Raw genomic sequence first — 21,652 nt, forward strand, 5'->3', positions numbered from 1 at the left:
TAATGCTGAATGTTGGTCGGACGAATAGACAGTAACCGTTAGTATGTATTACGGATAAAAAAAATGCTTCACTCTCATACATGCATGTTTCACTTGGTGATAACGTACCTCTGCCCACAATTTGGTATCCCTATGGGGCTCTTTATCTGGAAATCTCCGAAGTTGCTTGGCAAGTTCATTAAGTTCTTCTCGTAAACTGCCTGTGTCACGTTGTATAAGACCCTTGCCTGCACGAACCGTGAAACATAGGTCAGAACGCTATTATGCACGTCGTGTTGCATGCTATGCCAAATTAAATTAAAGACTACAATCAAAATGGTTGCATGGTTTGCCAAATTAAAGTAAAGACAAAAATCAAAATTGTCTGGTAATTGTTTTTCGGATCCGGTCTTCCCGGTGAGGCGTCTCGAACTGGTTCGGCGATGAATCGAGGTTGTAAATTGCCCAGTCTTTGAAAGACACGAGCATCAAAAACCAATGGCCCAACGCGTCCTGCATGGGGACATAAATCTGCACAAAATAAAAACCTATAGTTAATCCACTTAAGACACTTGTTCGTGGTTTAGGTTTCGATTAACAAATGGTACTCCGTCAACAGATAAGTTCAAGGAATCGGAATGGCCTCATCCATTTCTCCATGTAACGATTGAGCATTAGCTCCGTCGTCTCCCCGTTCAGAATATCATCCTACAAAGACAACGTTGACGAATAAAATAAGTCGTGTTCTATAAGTATCAGAGCGTGGACGACTGTCAACGAGTGTTAATGGCGTAATGATTCATTTCGAGTACCAACAACAGATAGAGTTAAGTTACCGAGACACACGGCGGAAGGCACCAGTACGAGGGGGACGTGGCAAGGATCTTAGCACCGGTCATTGTCATGGCAACCATATGTATGATCTGGTAACGAAGACCAGCAAAAAAAAAAAAAAAACCCGATGAAGTATCGCGATACGTTATACGTGTTTTTTCCTCGTTTAAACAAGCGTAGACAGGTGCCATACCTTGTCATCAACGTCATTTCCCGGTAGTAAGGAGTGTAAATCAACTCTGTCCGCGGACTTGACTCCAATACGAACAAGTTCCTCGCTACAGTAGGAGGAAAGAGTTTAGGCGGGAAAATAACCGTGATAAGCGGGTTTAAACACACACATGCTCGAGTTTTACCATGGATCAAGGCTCCCGTCGAACACGTACGCAAATAAGGCCGACTGTCGGTTGTTGAAATCCATGGCAGGAGTGATCTTGAACCTCATCTACGACACATGTTTGTCAAAAGTCAGTCGGTAATCGCATTTTGCGTTAAACTAACTAATCGATTATTTACCTTCTTGCTCATTGAAAGGGTAGACTTTTCCCTGCTGGAGCCGGATCGCATAGATCTATCGGTTGCCTCATCGGAACGTGGCCGTTTGGCGTTCCTAGTTGCCGAGGGTGGTGTTCGGAACAACTTTCGCATGATGGTGTCGGTTCTTGTCAGGGGTTGAGTACTATCTCAGCCGGATCTGGGGCAACTGGCGTTCCACTAGCGATGCCAGACGCAACTTTCATGGACTGCGGGGTTGACTGTTCATCCGTCTCTCTGTCGGAATCCAACAACACGATAGTTTTCTCGGGGATTGCAGCAGCTGAGTTGTCGGTCTCCTTCTCGAGGTCCTTCTGTCAGAGTGTAAGCTAAACCGGTTTATGATAAGGGACACCAACAAGACACGTTACATACATGGCCAAGGAGTAAATCCTAACCTGAACCTTTTCCACGAGGCCCCTCATCAAGTCCTTGACGATGAGACCGATCTTCGGAAACGACCAGTCCTCTTCCGACTGGCTCTGATCACCCTTGACCGCATTGACATCATCCGGCTGGCGAGCTTCGTCTGAGGTTCCAGAGTCAGCTTTGGGTCCACTGGGGAGCTACATATTATAAAAAAAGGGTCCAAAATCGAACAGTTATTTGTTGAAAGATTGTGTGAAGTACACCTGAGCAGAAGATTTACCTCAGATGCTTGCGGGGGCTGCGAGTGCTCAACTGTATCTGCGTCGTGGACCTCTTCGAATACGTCCCTGCATGTACCCCGTACGTGGTTGTTAATACGAATATTCATCTACCATGCATATGCAACGTACTGCATTTTGTTGTATTCTAATAGTCATAAATAAAACTTGTCTAACCTGTTGTGTGTGTCACCGTCGGAGCTCGAGCGTGCTTCTCCGTCGCCCATTGTTTTTCCTTTTTTTTCTTGGTGTGTTTCGAATAATGGTGGTTTAGAAGGATGGGTGGGTTTATTTAATTGCAAAGACCCTTGCAAAATTCGACGGTTGTGTACTCCGTTTACGGATGCGTCTATGATAACGTTACTCGGGTGTTGTGGGTGGAGTCACGGGTATACGTTGTAATCGTCACACTCGCGACAAATCTTTCACCCGTAAAGTACGTTCGTATGCGGCCTCGTTTTATGGTCTGTTCCGTATCCAAAAGTGTAAGTTCTGAGTGACATTATACTGTAAAATTTCCTTTTGCAATCACTTATTCTAGGATGATTGCGGTCAAATCTATCCAAAACTACCGACAGGCTTCCATTACGGCGTTAAATCTGACCATGCCTTCCCCACCCCCTCCACCCATTATTTTAAAAATTATATCGTACAGGCATGGGACTGCGTGCTACTTTTGCAATGGGCGTAATGCTTTATTTCCTACACCAGTACACCGCCAAAAGGCATTTGTTGGGAGATGGGACAAAGCCAAAATGGATAATACATTAGATACCTTTAGCTATTTGGTTCCCTTCCTATCGTACCGATTAACCGGTTTGTCCAAAGATTGTGCCATACTTGTTTAAGCATAAATATCTATACACAGTGTATTGTCCCATACCCCGAATTAACATATACACCTACTAGTCTACAGCTATCCAGACCCTAGGTCAGCGCGTCACAAAGTTGGACACCTCATGCGCATCAACACGAAGGGCACGGATTTGGTACGCAGGCCTCTCTTGGGAACCAAAACGCCAAAAACTTATTTATTGGTGCGCCTTTTTAATAGGAAGGCATTAGATCCTTTATATTTTTTTAGTTCAATGGTAAAGATTATCCCGAATATAATTTAATGTAATTAGTTTTTTAATATTTTTTTAGCTTTTGTGTTAGTAGATTATTTTAAAGATATTATTTTTTTATGTTTGTTATTGTTATATAAAAAATATATGTGGGCGTATATAAAAAAAATTAAGAATATGTAAAATTAAATTAATTAGAGTTAAATATTTCCGATTATGTTAAGTGTCATCTTCAACTTCTTCAACGGAGACGACGTTGCCGGAGAAACCTTCTTCGACGATTCTGGCCGAAACAGCACGGCTCTGATATTCAACGGATGAGGTAGTTTCGACGAAGCGCGGTCATATTCTTTGCTTATGTGCGTCAGATCTTCGTTGTTGGTGAGGGAGATCAAGGTTTCTAAGTCTTCGTTCGGCAATTGACACCGTAATGTCACAGACGAACCGCACAACGCTCCTACCTTTACCAACAAGTCAGCACAACGCAAAACATAAACAGTTAATGAACAATCACAGAAAAAAAACGAGGAACACTTAAAATTGAGAGAGAAACAACGCTAAAAAATGGATATGAGAAGCAAATGGAACGGTCCACGGTGACTCTGGTGTGGCCACCGATGAAACGGAGCCCGCCGTCGGTAGCACGTGGGAGGATCTTTCCGCCGTAGCTGCAGAGGAGCTTAATCGTACGGCTGGGACTCGTTTCCATGGCGATCTACTCTGTTAGTTCGAAAACAGAAGAAGCTTAGAAGATTCTAGAAACAGAAAACTGAAGAATAGGAGAGGTAAAGGAAAATTTGAGTCGTTATTGGCGGTGGAGATAATAGAAGGGGCAGCTTGCAACGGCAGAGGAAGGAGAAAAAGAGAACCAGACGGAGGAAGGAGAAGAAGATAACCAGGAGCAGGAGGGAGCGGCAGTAATAATAACACGATAATGGTCCAACTAATTTTAACAATTAAACTAAATATGTTCATTCAAGAAATTAATAAATAACTCCTTTATTTTTTAAGTAATTGCAAAAAGACTCCATTAAAATTAATATATTATTTTGGCCTTCTCTAATTGCAAAAGAGACTCCATTAACCAAAATTAATATATGAACCCTAAACCCTAAACCCTAAACCCTAAACCATAAACCCTAAACCCTAAACCCTAAACCAAAAACCATAAATCCCAAATCCTAAACCTTAAACCCTAAACCCTAAACCATAAACCCTAAACACTAAAGCCAAAACCGTAAACTATAAACCCTAAACCTTGAACCCTAAACCATAAACCCTAAACCATAAATCATAAACCCTAAACCATAAGCCCTAAACCTTAAACCCTAAACCTTAAACCCTAAACCTTAAACCCTAAACCCTAAATCCTAAACCATAAACCCTAAACCATAAACCCTAAACCCTAAACCATAAACCATAAACCCTAAACCATAAACCCTAAACCATAAACCCTAAACCATAAACCCTAAACCATAAACCATAAACCATAAACCATAAACCTTAAACCATAAATCATAAACCCTAAACCATAAGCCTTAGACCATAAACCATAAACCCTAAACCCTAACCCTTGAACCCTAAACCATAAACCATAAACCATAAACCATAAACCCTAAACCCTAAACCCTAAACCATGGACCATAAACCCTAAACCATAAACCCTAAACCATAAACAATAAACCATAAACACTAAACCCTAAACCCTAAACCCTAAACCATAAACCCTAAACCCTAAACCCTAAACCTTAAACCCTAAACCCTAAACCATAAACCATAAACTGCAAACCCTAAACCTTGAACCCTAAACCATAAACCATAAACTGTAAACCATAAATCATAAACCCTAAATCATAAGCCATAAACCCTAAACCCTAAACCATAAACCCTAAACCTTGAACCCTAAACCATAAACCATAAACCCTAAACCCTAAACCATGGACCATAAACCATAAACCATAAACCCTAAACCATAAACCCTAAACACTAAACCCTAAACCATAAACCCTAAACCCTAAACCCCAAACCCTAAACCATAAACCATAAACCCCAAACCCTAAACCCTAAACCCTAAACCATAAACCCCAAACCCTAAACCATGAACCATAAACCCTAAACCATAAACCATAAACCCTAAACTCTAAACCATAAACCCTAAACACTAAACCCTAAACACTAAACACTAAACCCTAAACCATAAACCCTAAACCATAAATCATAAATCCTAAACCATAAACCATAAACCCTAAACCATAAACCCTAAACACTAAACCATAAACCATAAACCCTAAATCCTACACCATAAATCCTAACCCGTAAACCCTACACCCTAAACCCTAAACCATAAACCATAAACCATAAACCCTAAACCATAAACCCTAACCCATAAACCATAAACCATAAACCCTAAACCATACGCCATAAACCCTAAACCATAAACCCTAAACCATAAACCTTGAACCTAAACCATAAACCATAAACCCTAAACCATAAATCATAAACCCTAAACCATAAGCCATAAACCCTAAACCATAAGCCATAAATCCTAAACCATAAACCATAAACCCTAAACCATAAGCCATAAACCCTAAACCCTAAACCCTAAACCTTAAACCCTAAACCCTAAATCATAAACCCTAAACCATAAACTCTAAACCCTAACCCATAAACCATAAGCCATAAACCCTAATCCCTAAACCCTAAACCATAAACCTTGAACCCTAAACCATAAACCATAAACCCTAAACCATAAATCAAAAACCATAAACCATAAACCATAAGCCCTAAACCCTAAATCCTAAACCCTAAACCCTAAACCCTAAACCATAAACCATAAATCCTAAACCATAAATTATAAACCCTAAACCATAAGCCATAAACCCTAAACCATAACCCCTAAACACTAAACCATAAACCCTAAACCCTAAACCATAAATCATAAACCCTAAACCATAAGCCCTAAACCTTAAACCCTAAACCTTAAACCCTAAACCTTAAACCCTAAACCCTAAATCCTAAACCATAAACCCTAAACCATAAACCCTAAACCCTAAACCATAAACCATAAACCCTAAACCATAAACCCTAAACCATAAACCCTAAACCATAAACCCTAAACCCTAAACCCTAAACCATAAACCATAAACCATAAACCATAAACCTTAAACCATAAATCATAAACCCTAAACCATAAGCCTTAGACAATAAACCATAAACCCTAAACCCTAACCCTTGAACCCTAAACCATAAACCATAAACCATAAACCATAAACCCTAAACCCTAAACCCTAAACCATGGACCATAAACCCTAAACCATAAACCCTAAACCCTAAACCATAAACAATAAACCATAAACACTAAACCCTAAACCCTAAACCCTAAACCATAAACCCTAAACCCTAAACCTTAAACCCTAAACCCTAAACCCTAAACCATAAACCATAAACTGCAAACCCTAAACCTTGAACCCTAAACCCTAAACCATAAACCCTAAACCATAAACCCTAAACCCTAAACCCTAAACCTTAAACCCTAAACCCTAAACCATAAACCCTAAACCTTGAACCCTAAACCATAAACCCTAAACCCTAAACCCTAAACCATGGACCATAAACCATAAACCATAAACCCTAAACCATAAACCCTAAACACTAAACCCTAAACCATAAACCCTAAACCCTAAACCCCAAACCCTAAACCATAAACCATAAACCCCAAACCCTAAACCCTAAACCATAAACCATAAACCCCAAACCCTAAACCATGAACTATAAACCCTAAACCATAAACCATAAACCCTAAACTCTAAACCATAAACCCTAAACACTAAACCCTAAACCCTAAACACTAAACCCTAAACCATAAACCCTAAACCATAAATCATAAATCCTAAACCATAAACCATAAACCCTAAACCATAAACCCTAAACACTAAACCATAAACCATAAACCCTAAATCCTACACCATAAATCCTAACCCGTAAACCCTACACCCTAAACCCTAAACCATAAACCATAAACCCTAAACCATAAACCCTAACCCATAAACCATAAACCATAAACCCTAAACCATATGCCATAAACCCTAAACCATAAACCCTAAACCATAAACCTTGAACCTAAACCATAAACCATAAACCCTAAACCATAAATCATAAACCCTAAACCATAAGCCATAAACCCTAAACCATAAGCCATAAATCCTAAACCATAAACCATAAACCCTAAACCATAAGCCATAAACCCTAAACCCTAAACCCTAAACCTTAAACCCTAAACCCTAAATCATAAACCCTAAACCATAAACTCTAAACCCTAACCCATAAACCATAAGCCATAAACCCTAATCCCTAAACACTAAACCATAAACCTTGAACCCTAAACCATAAACCATAAACCCTAAACCATAAATCAAAAACCATAAACCATAAACCATAAGCCCTAAACCCTAAATCCTAAACCCTAAACCCTAAACCCTAAACCATAAATCATAAACCATAAACCCTAAACCATAAACCCTAAACCCTAAACCATAAACCCTAAACCCTAACCCGTAAACCATAAATCATAAACCCTAAACCATAGGCCATAAAACCTAAACCATAAACCATAAACCTTGAACCCTAAATCATAAACCATAACCCATAAGCTATAAACCCTAAACCCTAAACCCTAAACCCTAAACCCTAAACCCTAAACCTTAAACCCTAAGCCCTAAACCTTAAACCCTAAACCTTAAACCCTAAACCTTAAACCCTAAACCCTAAACCCTAAATCCTAAACCTTAAACCATGGACCATAAACCATAAACCCTAAACCCTAAACCATAAACCCTAAACCCTAAACACTAAACCCTAAACCATAAACCCTAAACCCTAAACTCTAAACCCTAAACCCTAAACCATAAACCATAAACCTTAAACCATAAATCATAAACCCTAAACCATAAGCCTTAAACCATAAACCATAAACCCTAAACCCTAACCCTTGAACCCTAAACCATAAACCATAAACCATAAACCATAAACCATAAACCCTAAACCCTAAACCCTAAACCATAGACCATAAACCCTAAACCATAAACAATAAACACTAAACACTAAACCCTAAACCCTAAACCCTAAACCATAAACCCTAAACCCTAAACCCTAAACCTTAAACCCTAAACCATAAACCATAAATCATAAACTGCAAACCCTAAACCTTGAACCCTAAACCATAAACCATAAACTGTAAACCATAAATCATAAACCCTAAACCATAAGCCATAAACCCTAAACCCTAACCCATAAATCCTAAACCTTGAACCCTAAACCATAAACCATAAACCATAAACCCTAAACCCTAAACCCTAAACCATGGACCATAAACCCTAAACCATAAACCCTAAACCCTAAACCATAAACCCTAAACGCTAAACCCTAAACCCTAAACCATAAACCATAAACCCTAAACCCCAAACCCTAAACCATAAACCATAAACCCCAAACCATAAACCCTAAACCCTAAACCATAAACCCCAAACCCTAAACCTTGAACCAAAAACCCTAAACCCTAAACCATAAACCCTAAACCCTAAACCATAAACCCTAAACACTAAACCCTAAACCCTAAACACTAAACCCTAAACCATAAACCCTAAACCATAAATCATAAATCCTAAACCATAAACCATAAACCCTAAACCATAAACCCTAAACACTAAACCATAAACCATAAACCCTAAATCTTACACCATAAATCCTAACCCGTAAACCCTACACCCTAAACCCTAAACCATAAACCATAAACCCTAAACCATAAACCCTAAACCATAAACCCTAACCCATAAACCATAAACCATAAACCCTAAACCATACGCCATAAACCATAAACCATAAACCATAAACCCTAAACCATAAACCTTGAACCTAAACCATAAACCATAAACCCTAAACCATAAATCATAAACCCTAAACCATAAGCCATAAACCCTAAACCATAAGCCATAAATCCTAAACCATAAACCATAAACCCTAAACCATAAGCCATAAACCCTAAACCCTAAACCTTAAATCCTAAACCCTAAATCATAAACCCTAAACCATAAACTCTAAACCCTAACCCATAAACCATAAGCCATAAACCCTAATCCCTAAACCCTAAACCATAAACCTTGAACCCTAAACTATAAACCATAAACCCTAAACCATAAATCATAAACCATAAACCATAAGCCATAAACCATAAACCCTAAATCCTAAACCCTAAACCCTAAACCCTAATCCCTAAACCATAAACCATAAATCCTAAACCATAAATTATAAACCCTAAACTATAAGCCAGAAACCCTAAACCATAACCCCTAAACACTAAACCATAAACCATAAACCCTAAACCCTACACCCTACACCCTAACCCGTAAACCCTACACCCTAAACCATAAACCCTAAACCATAAACCCTAAACCCTAAACCATAAACCCTAAACCCTAACCCGTAAACCATAAATCATAAACCCTAAACCATAGGCCATAAACCCTAAACCATAAACCATAAACCATAAACCTTGAACCCTAAATCATAAACCATAAACCATAAGCCATAAACCCTAAACCCTAAACCATAAAACCTAAACCATAAATCATAAACCCTAAACCATAAGCCATAAACCCTAAACCTTAAACCCTAAACCCTAAACCCTAAACCATGGACCCTAAACCATGGACCATAAACCCTAAACCCCAAACCATAAACCATAACCTCTAAACCATAAACCTTAAACCATAAACCCTAAACCATAGACCCTAAACCCTAAACACTAAACCCTAAACCATAAATCCTAAATTCTAAACCCTAAACCCTGAACCTTAAACCCTAAACCCTAAACCATAAACGCTAAACACTAAACACTAAACCATAAACCATAAACCATAAACCCTAAACTCTAAACCGTAAACTATAAACCATAAACCCTAAACCCTAAACCCTACACCCTGAACCCCAAACATAAACCCCAATGTAGAATAACATAAAGTATTATAAAATACATTTCTTTATAATTGGACATTTTTGAAATACCATGATTATTCATTGTTTCACGGCTAACAATGTAATAACGATGTTAATATTGTTATCATTATTATTATTTAGTATTAACATTTATCCCTCACATTATTATAAGAGAGAGAGGAAACCACGCTACATTTCTTGAGGCCACCTGCCTACCTTCGTCCTGGCCAGCTGGTTTTTTTTATTATTGTTATTATTAATATTATTATTATTATTACTATTATTTCATATTTTATTGTATTTAAGGGGCATTTACGTTTCTTGATGTGACGTGAGTGACTGCTCAAGACGACATGCGGAACAAGATGGTCAGACTCATCATGATGCCCAACTCTACGCGGTCGTCGACTATATAATACAGCAAATGTGAGAAAGTGTATACTATACGGTTCCCTTAAATGCTTATTCGATTGCCCCTGTTGTGGATAGTCTAACTCACGGCATAGGAAGGAAAAAAAAGGGAAAAGAAAAGCAATTTCGAAAATAGAAAATCAGTTTCTGGATTCGTTGGCTGAGATGGGTGAGCAGGTCTTTCCAGACGATCTTTTGATGGAGATTTTCACTCGAATAAACCCGAAGACGGCGGCGAGATGCAGAACCGCAAGTACAACCTGGCGTGTCCGACTGTCTTCCGACAGATTTAGGAGAGACAACACACTCGCGAACATCAAGAAACACCGTAAGGTGTTGCTCCAGATTGGTGACCCGGAGACGTACGGCAAACGAATCTTTCTGTATTGTGGACTGTGTAGACGGAGGAAGAGTAGCCACGCCAATGCCAGAACAACTGGGTCCCCGCGGATGGTGGAATGTCATCGGCTCCGATTGCAGTGTGATCTGCGTGCAGTATAGCACGACTGGTCCTGATTTGAGACTTCTATTATGGAACCCACTGCTGCGAGTCGCTCGGGAACTGGACGATCCGGCCGACAAACTACTTAAACAAGCCGTCATCGGTTACGCATTTGGATACTGGGCGGGAACTGACAATTACTGCGTCGTCCATATGTCCAAGAGGCACGTCCTAGACAGGTTTTTGCACTGCAATGTTTTCAATTCCGCAGAGGGAAGCTGGAAACACGCGTACATAAATGATCAGCGTCTCACTCACCTCGATGAGGGATCAACGTTCCACCTTGGTAAGGCCGTGTGGGTCAACTGGGGTGGACGTGGTTTGATGATTGCAACGCATGTGGTCGTGTTGGATGCAGAAACCTTTCTTCTGAGCAAGATAAGGATAAACCGTAGGTCAATTCAGCACGTGCAGGCTCTCGACAGCATCCCACATCTGGTCGGCTATGAACGATCCCCGTACGGAGGACTGTCAACCATATGGTGCAAGATTGACTTGGAATCGATGTGCGTCGTCCCGTTCATCAAGCTAGGAGTTGCCGATCAGTATGGCGTTCCATGGAATCCTGTGACCATCATGGGTGATCATATGATCACAGCACGTGAAAACAATCGCAAACGGGCTGGAGGCGCTAACGGTTCTTTTCTGACAGATATTTCGTTGGATCAGATTAATTTTGTGAGCCGACACAGAGTCACCACATTCAAAGGTGAGTGGCCGAGAGACATGTCCCTTCAGCGCGTTATAATTGTGGGGGTGGGTTGTCTAGTTCCCTGAGGGAGCGGCCGATTGTGTGATTCGATCGAATATGCGGCAAGTAGGCTGTCACTCCGTAAATCCGTCGCGAGTACGTATGGACCAAGTGTAATCGTTGTTTGTATTCCGGGTATGTTTAAATTGTGCTTTTCAAATGGATTGATGTGCATCGCGGTTTATTATATTTAGTAGAATGCATAGGGGAAACGAAAATTATCCAATTAGACTGAAAACACAGTGCCAATGTAATCAAATCCACGCTACAACTCAGGCTAAACAAATCGTTCGAAGTAATTATGTTCTCCAGACGTGAAAAAAAAAAATAGGCTAAGCTAGCGACTTCAATCGAAAAAAAAATCAACAAGACGATCACGGATATCAGCACGATGATCACAACCCCACGCCTCCTCGTCGTTGCGACACTCGCAAGCATGTTGTCTTCCATGGCCGTAGAGGCCGCAATGACAGCCTCGAGCTCTGCCCTTGTTTCATGCACACTCTGTTGCAAACGACGCAGCTCGTCTAGGAGTTCCTGTCTTGTCTTCTTCAACTCTGTGTTCTCGCTTCTAATGCACTCGTTCATTTCTAGCAACCTGCGAATGACATCGGAATAACGAGCCGGGGGCTCTGGATCGTACCACTGAAAGAACGAGCATTTCCTGCTGGTTCTGTACCCAGAACATCCATAAAACCTTCTGCCTGGATAGTCAGATCTCCAAGCGGTTTCTGATTGGCGATGTCACGCCACAGTGACAGCGAGGCGTCGGTGCATCGACGAAGATGAGCTTATGGAGGAGGATCTCTGCATTGTGTGTTCAATAGTTCACGGAGAGAGTGATAGAGTGGCTTTTGAAATAGCAGTTCGCAACGAGGGTTCATATTCACCTCTCTGGTAATGGCACCATGTCCTCGCATTCCAACGGTCTTGTTGTTGACTGACACCTGTGACGCCAACCTGGCAGAAAACGGTCGATTAAAGCCCCTAGTCACAGGGCGGAGGCATCTTCCCCCATGGAGTTGTTAGCTGACGATTCAAAGTTCAAACCATTAACATTAAATATGTGACCCGTTGTCTCCAATTGGTATAATCTTTCTCTACGAAAAATGGTATGGAAAAAAATAATTCATACGTATATATCTTGTACGATCTGGTTGCATCTGGGTCTATGGGGAGATTGGGTTGGTCTGCGGGATGGATTCTTTCTACTGTTTTGAACCGTGTCGGACGGCTGGCCCATAGTAACGTTTTAAAAAAATAAAAAAGGCTTTCCATGGTCATTATTGCGGGAGTTTTCCCAACGCAATCGCCGTAGGTTGATTGTAACTGGAATAAAACGAATTTATTGTCACCTAATCTCTTGTTATTCATTGGAAGATGATGTTACTTAATGAGGCGTTTCATATTTTTTTGTGTTTAAGGGGCATTTACGTTTTTTTGGTGTGACGTGAGTGACAGACCCATCATGATGCATAGCTGCGCGCTAGAGCGCTACAATCTAGCAAGAGTGGGGAAGTGTATATTACACGCATCCCTTAATTGTTTACTCCATTTTGTTCTAGACGTTCTAAGTCACGACATTTAAAAAAAAAGCAGAGAAGGAAAGCAGTTGAGATTATGGCAACTTAGTTGGCGGAGTCATTGGGTGAGATGGGTGACCAGGTCTTTCCGGACGATATATTGATGGAGATATTCACCCGGACAGACCCAAAGACGGCGGGGAGATACAGAGCCGCAAGCACAACTTGGCGTGTCCGACTGTCGTCCGACAAGTTTAGGAGGGACAACACGATCGCAAACATCGGGAAACACCAGAAGGTGTTGCTCCAGATTGGTGACCAGGAGACGTACTGTTCAAGAGTATGTTTCTGTCTTGTGGACTGTCTAGACGGAGGAAGAGTACCCGCCCCAATGCCAGAACAGCTGGGTCATCGCGAATGGTGGAGTGTCATCGGCTCCAATTGCAGGATGGTCTGTGTCCGGTATAGCCGGGCTGGTTTTGATACGGGACTGATGGTATGGAACCCACTGATGTGAGTGGCTCGGCAACTGGACGATCCGGCGGACACCCTATGGAAACAGGCCGTTATCGGATACGCATTTGGTTATCGGGCGGGAGCTGAAAATTACTACATCGTCCATATTTCAAAGAGGCATCTCAGAAACAGGTTTTTGCACTGCAATGTTTTCAATTCCACAGATGGATTCTAGAAACACGAGTACATTAATGATTTGCATCTCAGTCATCTCGATGCGAGCTCAGTCTTCCACCTTGGTAAGGCTTTGTGGGTCAACTGGGGTGGACGTGATGCCACGGTTGCAATGCATGTGGTCGTGTTGGATGCAGTCACCTTTCGTCTGAGCATGATAAGGATAAACCGTAGCTCAATTCAGCACGTGCAGGCGATGCGTGTGCTCGACGGCATCCCACACCTGGTCGGCTATAAACGATCTCCACATGTAGGACTGTCGACCATATGGTGCAAGATTGACTTGGAATCGATGTGCGTCGTCCCGTACATCAAGCTAGGAGTTGCCGATCAGTATGGCGTTCCATGGAATCCTGTGACGATCATGGGTGATCGTATGATCACAGTACAAGAAAATATTCATAGATGGGCAGCAACAGGTGCTAACGGTACCTCTGTGACGGAGATTTCGTTGGATCAAATTGATTTTGTTAGCCGACACAGAGTCACGGCATTCAAAGCGGAGTGGCCGAGTAATATTTCCCTTCAACGTTCTTTAATTGTGGGGGTGGGCTCGCTAGTTCCATGAAGGAGCGACCGCTTGTGTGAGACGATCACATATATCTGAACTTTATTTTTTTAATATTAGGTCTGTATTTGTATAATCCATCAAAGTTCTAAGAAATTGTATTTAACATCTTTGTAACAATATATTCAAAAAAAATCAGCCTTAACATTATTATAAGTTATTGATTCTTATCATTTTGGATTATTAACTTTAACGCCTCGTTATTAATTTATTATGTAGAATACATAATAAGAAGAAATAGATCGGTCTCTTTATCTTATTTTTTTTTGTCTTACTTGATATCGTAATTCAGGATTTCTGTTAACTTTGTTTTTAATTTTTTGTCCTATTTTAAATCGTTACTCACGATTTTTTTTATCCTACACCAAAACATCATAATATTAACGAAGTACACCAATAATAACCTAATATAAAAAAAAATTTAGCATATTCGTGTAATCTATCAAAATGTCTAAAATAAAAAATATAAATCTTCTATTTTTTAAAATAAAAAACTGCATCAACGTTTTGTATTTAATAAAGGCGACCACTCGAATGAAGACACTGAAAATGTCTTCTTTTTAAAGATATTCACACATGTTATGTTATTATTGGACATCCTTATTATTAAACCGGTTAAAATTTTACTTTTTATTATAAACCAGAATAAAAATTTATCGGAGCATTCCCCTTTAATAAATTTAAAAATTATTTTTACATACCAAACGGCGGTGACGTTTTGTATCTCTTTAAAAGTATAAAAAAAAAATCAGCCCCTTGGCAAGCACTTCCTGTAATAATAACAATGTTAAATGTTCGCATTAGAATTTTTGTCATTTTGCATATTAAGTTTTTATCCTTCACATGTCACACACTTTAATTAAAATAGTTTTTAATATCGTATCGCCGTGTGCAGACACTACTGATCTCATGCAATGGCAGGTCACCTCTTGCTATGTTAGGAAGCACTTTGCAAAGGCTTGAACATTGGACGGCACCCGAGGTTGCCTAACCGGTGCAATTTTAAACGCATGTGATGCATCCTGCCTCGATGGAGCTGACCGTCTTCATACTCCAAGAAAGGTGTTTGCAGACCCAACTTTTTGACCGGGCAACATCTAGCCGATTCCATCCTCTTCACAAATCAAGCCATCGCCAAAACACAACCATCCCCACCCACAACCAACGCGGACCAACCCATCGGACGCCGACGACCGATACTGCAACTAACAATGGCCGAACATGGGACACCCGCTGCATCCAACAACGTGAACGACGACACGGCCCAGGTACGATTGTGGTGCATTGGCTGATTTTGACTTTTTATTTATTTATTTTTTTAAGTTATGCTTATGCTGCTCTCGATTCTACTGAGTTAGTTGTATACCACAACGTACTAACAAGCGCCCTATGCCAGGAGGACCAGAGAACACCGAACCCAGACGACAACACTTCAAACGGTGCGTTACTGGAAATAATGAGAAAGGTGCTCGAGAACACAAAGGTTGGTAACACCCGTCTCAATTTCCGCTCTAACTGTTTCGGTAACTCCAACCATCTGACAGATCTGTTACGATTTTCTATGGAAGAACACGCAACGCCGAATGGACAGGGTCGAAGTGGAAATGGTGACGATTCGGTTGTTGGTGGGCGGTCTCAGAGAGCCTATCACCGAGGCACAAAAGGGACCTGCGAATAATGTCAACGCAACGTCTGATGGAAACCAAATTGAGAAACAAAGAATACCGGTCGCCGACAGAGAACACATACACAACCCGATGTCACGCGCCTCCATTCCCAACCGTAGACAGTTGATGCTTCCAGGAGCGATGAGGAAGAGACTGCATCAGTCGTCGACAAAAAGCAGCGGCGGAGACGTCGACATGTCTGTTTACGATGACGACGAGGATTAGAAACGGGCCATGTACCCAAAGATGTGCAGGTCAAACACGCACGGCATCGAACATGGGGCTAAGGGTGGCAAGGCCACATTCTTCTTCACTCGATTAAAGGAGAAGGTATACGGGGGTAACCAGGGGACTATATCGCCCCAACGAAGCAACAATGCCGACAACCCGACAGGGCGCAATGGACTGCAGCCAACGCAAAACAGAAAAGGCAGTTTTCCCTTTAACACGATGACGTCATACGACGAGAGCTCATCGAAGCCGGAAAGCAGCCACGAACGGACAGCCGACACCTATAAGAAGATTCCGCGACGACCCCCGTCAAACTTGACCAAGAAGGGAACAAACACCACCAACGCATGGCCCATCTCTCAGCACGAGATGGACATCTGTAAGTACGTCTACGACCATCATGCCGACCCCACGTAAGTATTCGATCTGAACATCAACGACTGAATCTGCCGTGTGCCGTCATTAGTGTCGGACGGCCGCAGTTAAATGGGCTGGCGTGTGTAACATCTTCCATTTGTTGACGGCAGGGAGATCGTTGTACGCGTCGGGTCGCAGCATGCAACTCGTTCTGACATGGGATGCCTGTTAGACGGACGGCAACCAACCCCGAAGGCACGTGGCAATCCATCGTATCCTCTTTGAATTAATGGAATTTTTTCCGCTGACCTGGATTTATTATTTCCATGCGAAGTCTGATTTTTTTGTGTTGGGCATGATTTGCAGATAATGGAGTTGATCACGATCATGGTTGCATCGGAGGGAGAAACCGATGGAGATCACCCTCGAGCGGTGTGGTGCTTGCATCCAAATTTTGCGGTACACCCAAATCCTAATTCGGTAGTTTATTTGAGTGCATACCTATGATTTAATGTTCTCTGTTTTAACACGAACCATGTACCGTTGACATGTACGGTGACTTGTTTCAACTTCTGAATACTCTTTGAGTAACCAGGCCGATGTAATGGAGGGCGTCCACCCTGAAATTTTGGCGCAGCGATACGGCAATGACCACATGCACCCGACGGAAGACCTGCGCCTTGTAAGCTACCGACCGATTAGATTATTGTACGCAAGTTCTGAACCTGGGCGCACTGAATTATGACTCTCTTATCGTATTCAGCTTTTTCCATCAATCCCAGGTCTATATGCCAATACTGGAAGAAGATTGTGAGAAGCACTGGTTCTTGGCTGTGGTTGACCTGTCGGAGAGGCAGGTCTTCCAATTTGACACAAATGCAACTAAGGAATCAAAGGCAAGAAGGAGACGTGTCATACAATGCATGGTAAGCGACGCACATAGGTTAATTCAGCGTCCTATCCGAATACACTAATCTTTATTATCTTGGCGAATCTGTGCCAGCTGACTGCGCTGGATGGAATCGTTGCAACTGACGGGTATAAAAACTCACACTCTAAGAGCGCTCCCGAGTTTGCCAGTTTGGACATCATGGCCGTACCGGGAGTGCCAAAAAACAGCAACAGTACAGACTCTGGTATTTGGGTCATGCAGTGGATGGCAATGGGACAGAGGTTCACCCACGCGGTGCTGCCAATTATAAGTTAATGCTTGCCTACTAGTAGAATGCAATTGCACTGTGTGTCTCTAATAAATGCCGCATTGACCATTGCAGCTGGACGAAGAGAAGATCAGGATCAAAATGGCAATTGCACTGCTAACGGGAATATGCAATGAGAAAAGCGGTCCATTGCTTGCGAAGGCGGTGGAAGCGGCCAAGACGGGGGAACCGTGTCTAAGAGACGTGTGAAGGGGCCGAATACAATGTTTTTTTTCCTTCCACTGCAATTTTTTTGGATGTTGGATGCATTGATGCCGGTTATGTTATGTAACATTGTTGGGTCTCCTCACTAGACAGACAGTCTTCGTGGGCTGATTATATCATGGGCCATATATCCTATTACTGTTATTCTATCTTTATGTTGGGCCCCTTTATGTTATATCATGTTATTTTCCAGCGTGCATCTTCGTTGAGGATGATCGGCCGTGTCATCGCCACCATGCATCAAGTTTTCCGAGTCTTCCGAGCTTCGGTCGGAGGTGGAGTTGACATCGGCGGAGCGAGGAGTTTTGCCTTGGATGAAGAGGAGAGTAGCTTCGAATAGGGTCGGGCATTAGAGGTTGGGTCGCTATGCGAGTTCGGTTTCTGGGTTTTGGGTCGAGTCAGTTTCTCTGGCCCAACACCTAGTAAAAAAAAAAGTTATTTTCCAGCATGAGAAAAAAAAAGTTATGTTCCAGAAAAAAAAATTTTAAAAATTGTAAAGATACCAAAAAAATAAAGTAATTATGAACAACTTACCTGCTTCCATCGCCTACATCAATCCGTCCATCCATCGCCAATGCAAGGCTGCCAATACGAAGTGACTATTCACTGACCCACGCAATGGAATGAATGATTAAGGCTATGTTTAAATCTTGAACTCATTCGGTGGTTAGCGCTTTTTTGGAAATCCGGTTATTGCCCTTGGTAATTGCACCAACATTAATGACCCATTAATGCCCAGTCTAATCAGGTTTAATAGTTATTTATTAAAAAAAAACTTAAAAAGGCGGGAGTTGTTTCGCCTATTTAACGCGCGTACGTTTCTCATTTACCAAAAAAATAAAAAAACGCAAACTTTTCGAAGAAGGGAACCCATTGTTGGAGACTCAAAAACTCCCGGCAGTAAAGAACTGGAAACCATCAAAGAAATCACAGGTGAGGTATGACAATGCCGACGCTCGCTGATTTCTGCTTCTTCAGATTCATAATCCCCAACACAGATAATCAACTTGTAAGTTTTCAGTTGTTTTTGTTCTACTACCCTATCCCCAGGACCCGCATGCAAGCCCACATCAATATCGATTTCTTACTCGTGCAGAGAATGCCGGTGCCCTTCTTCAACGCTGTCCGGGAGAACATGAGCAACCCCATCAAGGTAAGCACCACAAATGGTCAATCGTGGAGCATCTCCTGGGTTGTCGAGGAGGAGCATCCGCATCGAATCGTCTTCACCGGAGGGTCGAGCCTTTTACGAACACTACCATCTTTGAATCGGTAACACAATGCTATTTTCGTATCACCAACCAAAGTTTTTCTACGTGGCCATCCATGACGCAAGATACTGCGAGATCAACTATGGAAGGTAACAAGATTATTCTAGCGGGTTTTCTGTATGCACTCGGCTAAGGCGTTTGTTTTATGCTGTTTTACGTTGTACCAGAAACTTGCGTAACGGAAGTCTTCCAGCAATCCCCGCACATGGCAACTATACAGTCCAGTTCTTCGCGATAATCCTGGTGAACGACCCTGATACACTGGTATAGATGCCAATTTCAATTCCTTTACTACCTGCAATCATCAATCCATCCATGTGTGACACATTGTAAACCTTTTTTTCCACCATCCGCTACAGATGCTCTCGCTACGGTTCTCGCGGGATTATGGCCGGTCCCTACCGCGACCCCTGACCCTAACCACGCCTACAGGACATCATCATCGCATGGGCTGGAATATGGAACCTAATGGAAGGATCCTGCTTCGTGGAGGATGGGACGCTGTCCGGGAACACTACGGCCTAAGGGATCAGTGGCTGGTGCTGTTCCGTTATCACGATGCTCAAAACACCATGTATGTCATGTTCTTCAACGGTCATACAATGGAAATCAACTACTTGGCCCATGCCGAGCCGGGGACGGACTCCACTTGTATAAGCTATCCGACGGCCCCCAAGTCAAGGCACATAGCCGATGGGTTCAGATCGACCAATCCCTTCTTTGTCAGCCCAATCGTGCACAGACTGCCAACCCGTTTTCTCGTAAGTCTCCCGACAGTTATTTTTAAAGGCAACTATTTCCGGTGCTATTGTTCTATTCAATTATTTCATTGCTCTCACCCTACAAAATATGTCCTCGCTTCCAGCCGAATGTCCCCCCTCTGCCGGGAGTATACGAGGATAGCCCAATTTCGATTACAAACGAGAGGGGCGCGTGGACCGTTCAGTATACGCACTATGTCGGGAGGACGGACGGATGTTTTGGAATGGGCTGGTGTTCCTTAGCAACAGCATGTCAACTAAGACACGACCATGTGTGTGTCTTCGAGCGGCGCGGCTGCATATATATTGAGAACTCCTGTATCCTAAACCCCCCAGCCACCGCCCCCCCCAACTCAATCAAAGTAACTCAATCGGTCCATGGTGTTTTCTTGCCTCAGTTTGTCAAATACAATGATGCAACCTGCATGTCCATACATCTGTATCTTTAATCTACATTATATTTCCAGGCATACAATTCTACCTTGCCCTCATTAACTTATGCTTTAGATGATAAACACGATAATCGTTTCTGTTGTTAATGTGCGCGTAGCATTGCAAATAGACTGATCTCCCAATATTAGAAATGTATTTCAATTAGTGCCTATGAAGTTTGAATGTAATTTTATGATGTGAAGCTTGAATGTAATTCGATTCACTTCACCTACATTTTGTATGTTTGAATTTTGAATTTTGAAACCTCACACTGATTTGTTAGTACCCTAAAAATGAGAATTAGTGGTGGTTGTTTATTGATTCAGATTTGTTGCCGTGCTTCATTTAGTATTGATTCAAATTTGTTGTCGTGCTTCATTTAGTGCATTTTATTCATCACGTCCGGTGTTTTAAGCGTGTGCTTTAAATTACATCCAGAAGCCATGATCCCTTACAAAGAATTTCAAAACCGCGATTGAACCACATGCATTTTCCAATTAGCACACAAGGTAGTACAAGACGTAACCAGTTCCGAATGTCTGCTGCAAAGAGGCGGACGAAGGGAGTTTTTTTAGGAGACGTCCATCTGAATGTCCACATAAACGTTACATACAAAATATCCACTTAACATACATACAAAATATCCACTACACATAGAATCGCTATAAAGATGTCCCTAACTAACATGTCCGGTTCAACAAAAGGGTCGAAAACGAGCGATTAACAATACATCAGGTTGGACAGTGGATTTGCAGCTATTCGCATGACACCACTTCACACCTCCACTTCTTCAATCCCAATTAAAACCTGTTCTATCTAGAGCACAGCTACATACCAACGAAAGCCAACATAGCAAAAACTTGTTTTAACGTCGATGACATATAGACGGTTCTGTACCCAGATGAAATGCAGACAATATTCTGTGTACGGCTACAGCCTACCGGAAAATGTGAAAGGAATCGACCAACCTACTGTTGCAACACACAGTCGTGACGATTGTAGGCCCCTTTTAC

At 41.9% G+C, this 21,652-nt stretch overlaps 1 protein-coding gene across 1 annotated transcript; it reads right to left on the reverse strand.

The window, feature by feature from the left end:
• Window positions 1-3,261: 3,261 nt before the first annotated feature.
• Window positions 3,262-3,770, reverse strand: LOC107611558 (RAF-like serine/threonine-protein kinase PRAF). Its single transcript, XM_088495814.1, has 2 exons — window positions 3,618-3,770; window positions 3,262-3,522 (listed from the first exon to the last, which is right to left on the reverse strand). Exons 1-2 carry the CDS (start codon window positions 3,768-3,770, stop codon window positions 3,262-3,264), a joined length of 414 nt encoding a protein of 137 aa, XP_088351940.1.
• Window positions 3,771-21,652: the final 17,882 nt, after the last annotated feature.

The sequence above is a fragment of the Arachis ipaensis genome, chromosome B8, assembly GCF_059453495.1.
Source record: "Arachis ipaensis isolate K30076 ecotype BB chromosome B8, ASM5945349v1, whole genome shotgun sequence".
Lineage (NCBI taxonomy): Eukaryota > Viridiplantae > Streptophyta > Magnoliopsida > Fabales > Fabaceae > Arachis > Arachis ipaensis.

Coding starts and splice junctions, on each gene's coding strand:
- LOC107611558 (XM_088495814.1), bottom strand. CDS start 3,770: ATGGAAACGAGTCCCAGCCGTACGATTAAGCTCCTCTGCAGCTACGGC. Junction 3,523..3,617: donor TCTCATATCCATTTTTTAGC/GTTGTTTCTCTC, acceptor TTGTTGGTAAAG/GTAGGAGCGTTGTGCGGTTC.